This window comes from Bicyclus anynana, chromosome 1 (assembly GCF_947172395.1).
Source record: "Bicyclus anynana chromosome 1, ilBicAnyn1.1, whole genome shotgun sequence".
Lineage (NCBI taxonomy): Eukaryota > Metazoa > Arthropoda > Insecta > Lepidoptera > Nymphalidae > Bicyclus > Bicyclus anynana.
In genome coordinates, this window is record NC_069083.1 from 9,724,078 (window position 1) to 9,730,734 (window position 6,657).

The 6,657-nt window shown below is 33.8% G+C and overlaps 1 protein-coding gene across 1 annotated transcript; it reads right to left on the reverse strand.

The window, feature by feature from the left end:
• Nucleotides 1-152: 152 nt before the first annotated feature.
• Nucleotides 153-1,715, reverse strand: LOC112046899 (tyrosine-protein phosphatase non-receptor type 23). The gene is made up of 2 exons (XM_024083741.2): nt 1,576-1,715; nt 153-1,069 (listed from the first exon to the last, which is right to left on the reverse strand). The coding sequence occupies exons 1-2, from the start codon at nt 1,613-1,615 to the stop codon at nt 417-419; spliced, it is 693 nt and encodes a 230-aa protein (XP_023939509.2). The 5' UTR covers nt 1,616-1,715; the 3' UTR covers nt 153-416.
• Nucleotides 1,716-6,657: the final 4,942 nt, after the last annotated feature.

Genomic DNA, 6,657 nt, shown 5'->3' on the forward strand with positions numbered 1-6,657 from the left:
ACATACGATACAAAAATATAAATAAAACCTGTTAATGTTTATTAATATTACTTTTTTGATAATAATAATAATTAACCCTTGATGTATATTAATATCATTCAGTTATTTATTAGTGTTAAGTTAATTAATAATTGTAATAATAAAACACAGTGTTATTTCCAACTTATTTTATTTAAAATTAATATTACAGTGCAATAATAATACTGCTGAGAGAGCCTCCTTATTTATCAGTACCCGTATTAAGTATTTCGATGATTAAATCAACAATGGATTAACATAATTAAATAAGATAAATATTGTAATTTATAAAAAAGACCGATTTTATTTTGTAAACAGCAAAACAACATTAAAAATTTAATAACGTGTAATTATTATTAGTTTGTCTAATTAAAATTAGTTTAAATGGTAGGTAAAGTTTACTTGCGTGGTAATTCCAATCTATATTGAGGTTTGTTGTAACTGTATCCAGGTGACGGCTGAGGTGCAGGTGTGGGTGCAGGTGCAGGTGCGGGTGCAGGCGCAGGTGCAGGTGCAGGCACGGGCACGGGAATGGGTTGTGGAATAGGCTGTGGGAGGATAGGTACATGCGGTGGCGTCACAATAATAGCATCATCCGTGAAGCCCACATCACGAGCAAATGGCAGCTGCTGCTGATACTGCCTCTGATAGAACTGCGGTTGAATTTGTTGCTGTTGATATTGTAATCGAGGTTGAAATTGTTGTTGGCGTTGAAATTGTTGTTGGGGTTGATATTGTTGTTGAGGTAGAAATTGTTGTGGATTGTACTGTTGCGAAACAGTAGGGACTCCGTATTGTTGTTGAATGCCCGGTACTCCATATTCAGGTGCTAGCTCCATCCTGCCGAATATATTTTCCAGAAAAGGGAATTTGTTGGTAATTTTAGACCACAGTCCGCCATTACCGCCCACTTGATTGCTCCCACCGTTCCCCCAAAACAACTGCTGTGATGGTTCAAAGCCGATGCTCGGGCTTATTTCAACGGCATAGGGGTCGTTCGGGCCTATATTGTAGGGCAGCTCCCGTTGTACATTGTAACTTACAACGGTACCTAAAATTTAAAACGATAATTAATATCAAGAATAGAATATTATAAATAGTTATTCGAAAATAACTTGGCTAATAATAATGATTAGTGGTAGTTTTAATGAAAAAGCACAGTCAAATTATTCAAGAACCAGAACATGCAAAGAAATTTGGATTTGGATCTTACTTTATGGAAGTTCAATGTAAATAGTGACTAATTTATTTATTTTGCTATTTATTATCCGCAAAAGATTCGACAGAAAATCCTCAACGCACGTTTCACTCCGAAACTGATTCTTTGCATTGGAACGTAGTGTCAACGTCTCCTAAGGATGGTTCAGATTTCGGGTTAAAACTTGTGTAGAGAATTTTGTCTTCGTTCCGTTGTCGGCCTGTTTTTTGGGCATAATAGCAAAATAACTAAATTAGTCACTATTTACATTGAACTTCTATAAAGTAACGTCTGCTTCTATTCAATGCTTAAAAAATCTATAAACGTGCAAATTAAAAATAAAAAAAAGTTGCACCTACCTACAAAACTACATAACAAAATGACGATCGGTGCATTCATTTTCGCACGAGTTACTGAACGTCAACTGTGCGTCATTGTTGCCGGTCTGGGACTTTATACCGGCTGTGTTTACACCTAAATGTGGACCTTGAAGAAAAATTCTCGTAACCCAATATTGAAAGTGTGAGGTAATGGTAGGCTCACCCAGCGGCGGATGGCCCGTGGACAATAGGCGTGACATCTAGGTGAGTCGTACTCGTGTGGCGTCGTCTGCATACACAGGCCGTGTCCAAAATACACTTTTCCTGATCGATCGCAGATGTCAGCCACATAACAAAAGTTCGGTTACGTAAGTTACGTAACGACTTTTAATGCATTTTATACATCTAGCTGTTTAAAAGGTAGTTTAATTACGATTTAAGCCTTAATTTTGACTTTTATTATTTTTTAAAATTACACTTTCATGTCAAAAGACTTGTGCCTAGACTACGTAGTTATCCTGTGAAGGCCAGAAATTCCTCATTTTATAAAAGCTAAAAAACCAACTTATCCTTCTACCCAGTAGCGTGCACAGGGTTTTTAACTAGGGTAGGCATTATACGTACAAATTGTACAAAGTGGAAAATTCCTTCTCCAATACAGGTTTTCAATGAGTCCTCAGAGTAGGCAATGCATTATTGCATTTATGAAGTGCACGTCACTGCTTCTACCATAGATACCTATGTAAGGCAACTATGGAGTTTGGACCCCACGGTCCAACACATTGACACATTGTTTTGGGACGTAACAGGTTTCTAGAGTCCAGAACGTTAATTTAAAACTTGAATTTCTATTTTTTCACCAGTCAGTTACAGACTGAACCCTTCACTAAAGATCTTTAAGGTTTGATCTTCAAACATTTTTTATAGGAAGGGCTAAAAAATTTAAAATGATTTTAATCTTAATGGATATTATCTAATTATCCTTTTTTACAATAATTATTGTGTAATTACATGTGTTTTAATAATTAATTGTTATTATTAATATTACAAGGAAACATGTTGATCAAAATATAAATTAGTAGATTTAGATAAAGAAATTTTTTTTGTTAGCTATATACATACTACAAAGTTGAAATATCAAGTGCAGAAAAAATCATTATCTTAAAAATAGATTATTTTTCAATTATAATATACATGATTAATGAGAATGAAACCATGTTCTAGTTTAAAAAAAAATCAGCCTGTATACGAATCTATTCGTGAAAAATGCATTCAAAGGCGTCCGTGCGTGTTTACCCAACATAATCGGCATTATTCATAAGATAACGAGTATTTGTTTTCGATAGTTGTCACGGTATAGTCCGTAGTGCAGGAGCAGTTTGCGAAATATTGCTTCACAGAGCTCACGACTTAAAGATAGGTACTTTGTTATGAATGAATAAGTGTTTAAAGCTAAATGAACGATTAACTAAGCCAGTATCTGCTTACCTAAGATTAGATTTCAGTGTTATCACAAGAATTTTCAGATTAGGCACTGTGGGTGTGATATACTTATTAATTAGCTAAATATAAAGTAAGTTTTTTTTAAAGGACATTCTTTTGTACATGACTTATACTTATTGCCTTTTTTTCAGTAAATGAAAAAAATTTGTTGGGAGAAGGTACGTCAACAATTAATTAGGTATAATGAATCGGCTGTACGATTTTTTTTAATTCTTATATTGTTACTTTACTAGTGCCTCGCACGACACTTGTTCAAAATCAGCGGTACTTTTTTATCCCAGATGAATATTTGCTACGTCCTTCCCCAGGATGCAATAAACGTACACAACTAGAATTTCTTAAAAAGAAAAAGCTCTGCCTAATCATGTCGCATCCTGGCTATATGGGTATTCTTCTGGTATAGTTCTCATAGGATTTTTAAAAGGAGCTATGGCTACCAACCACAAGCTCTTAAATGAGGGCTATTGAGCTAATATCAGCCCCTATAGCCAAGTGGCATGTCGATTCTCTTTCTACGATCGCAAACGCTTCGAAAACTAGAAAAATTTATGGGAATGACAGATCTTGATCACGTAACCTGTCGATAGCAAATTTATCCATTTTTCTAGTTTTCGAAGCGTTTGCGATTCGACGTGCCACTTGGCTCCAGGGGCAGGATTGTTTCATAAAGAAACATGCTTATTAGGATAGCTTGTGGTACCCCTGAACCGTCGAGGATGTGGTTGTGAGCGATGTTTGCTATATGGATGACTACATATTACGATATAACTTCTACCCTACTTATCGTTCAAAATTAATGTAATTAATGTTTTTTTTAATCTTTTTGAGGTTACCTACATAGCATCCTTGCTATGTAGGTAACCTCAAAAAGATTTTTTTTATCGTCGGTATTGTGATTATTCGTCTTTGATAATAATTTAAAGTATGTCAGATATTATCTAGGCCTAGTTATGTTAAGATATTTCCGAGAATCTGCTAAAAATTGAGTACAAAATGATACGAAACCTATAACAAATGACATTTCATTCCTTATTAATTTGTTATTGTTATTATTAATTTGAATATGTAATATTTCTTAGAGCCTATGAGAATAGGCATACTGGCATATTGTATTTCCCAATAATTATTATAATTTCAATTCAAATGTATTCACTGATAATTTATCTTTAAATCTAGCTTAAAGTTCAACATTGATCATACAATTAGGTAAGTGGTCAATGGGTCAATTTAGGTAACTTGTGTTGTGCTACCGGTAGAGGTCAATACAACACCGCTTTATATAATTATTTTTCTATAGTAGGTTCATAATTAAGGGTTATTGATACAAACCTACGTCTGTGTTAATGTTAACCTAACTGTAAATTATGCGACGTAATAGTTAACGATTCAAAACATACAAAAGTCATATAATTTTTTTTATTAGAGATCTTGGTGATCTTGGAGTTCCTTGCACATTTGAGCTAAATCAACATTTGTAATAGGCAATCCATCAAAAAGGTAAATAATAAATGAAGTTAAGTAGGTCTTAACATTTTAAATTACTAACCGACGCTCCGCGGTTTCACCCACATAGTTTCCGTTTCCGTGAGAGTACGGAGAAAAGACATAAACTATGACACTCACAAATAATGTGGCTTTTTAGCGGTAAAAGATTTTTCAAAATCGGTTCAGTAGATCCAAAAATTACCCCCTACAACACCATAAACTTTACCTCTTTATTAGTTAATTATAATAATCTTCTTTACTCTTATAAAACACATGACACTTTTTTTCAATTTCCATTGACCCGTAAATAGAAGTTACAGATATTTATATCATTGGCTTAATGAAGATATGAGACAGAAATAATGAAGGTAAGGTATGTTAATGGGTACCTTTCTCTTACGATAACCCAATTATAAATCAACTGCATTTAAAGTTCAAAGGAGATTTCGAGGTGCATAAAGTAAGTTTAATTAAGTACTGAAAGTTTCTTATTTTATCTTATATTAATTATTATATAACTATGTCACCTTTATGCTTTAACTATTTGTATCATCATCGCTAACCAGAATTGCTGACTTCGGGTAAAATTGCAGACATATGTGGCTCAACATAGTACCAAGTATTCCTCTTAGGATGTGTACCTAGCATAGCATGCCTTACGGTTTTCCTTTTTGGCTCAGACGGACCTCCTGTTTGCGTCAACATTCTTTTTAGTTTATATAATTTTTATCTATTACTATGAAAAATCTAGTGTGAAATGTTTATCTAGTGCAGTGAAGGAGACACAGCTTCACTTTATGGCTGAGTGTCCTGTGTAGCCGCTGCTGAGGTAGGGGCTAAGTATGGATTGATTAAAGAATATAATATGACCATACATGATACTATTGGGTATAGATATTTGTCACATTGTGAACGTGTCTTACTCGTCCCTTCGTATGCTCGGGAACTGAGTACAACAGTCCTTTAAAAGAATCTGCCTTCATGCCACAGCCTTCCTCGCTTGAAATAAATGTTAATGTTCTTTTATATTCGCATATCATCTTATATCAACTATGATGAGTTTTAATAAAAAAAACATCATTCACCTAATGGAGAAAATATTAAATTGACATGATCTTTGTAGGTAGATAAATAAAGTTGATTGATTAGTTACCGAATATCCAAAAAACAAACAGCGTACAGGGATATTTATAAAAAAAACTATCTGTTTCCTATAAATAATAAAGATAACCATGTAATTATTCTTTTAAACGAGAATCTTGATATTTACCAACGTGTAATACAGGTTCAACCGCCGACTTCGTAAGTCGCGTACGTTTTATTATTTATGAGCAATGAAAAATGTATCTTAACGTTTATTCGATGTCTTATTTTGCAATAACAGTTTAAGAAAGTTTCCGACGCAACACCATAATCAGATGAGTATGAAACAGGGCGATGCGTTGTTATAAATAAATTATTGCGACAAGTCATTTATTCACGCACTTTTTCCAATTATTGTAAGTTGAAAGTGTATTTCGTAAGTTTCAAGAGTATCTATTAAATCATATTATTGTATATCAATGCACTGTACAAAACTGCTTACCTCTGATCTAAGCTATAGGTAGTTAATATTATAAATACGAAATTAAGTCTATCTGGTTGTCTGTTACCTTTACAATTTACGCGGCTAAATTTCTGAAACAGTCTTGATGAATTTCAGTATACATCAGACAAATTTGATGTTAACCATTTTTTACAATATCTTAACTCAAACTCTCATCACCGAGGGATTGTGGTTCAATCCCCGCCCCGCTAAACCATTGTCGTACCCCCTCTTAATCTTAAAAAAAATTATATCAAGCTTGCGAAAGTGCAGCGTACCTAATTGCTGAAATTCCTAATATGTATATTATAAAATTAATGTTAATTAAGATTCTGAGCACGATATGACACTCGGGCATCGGTTACGTAAAAAATCTTATTTAAATATGTAAAAAGCAAATAGCTGCATCTACCTTAACCTAGCTGTTAGTGTTCAATGTCATAAAGACGAACATATTTTACTAGTATTTATTTATGTGCAGCCCGCTCTCGCCGAGTTGAAATGTGAATGTTAAAAAAGTCGCTGGCTAAGAATAGCTCTATAACATA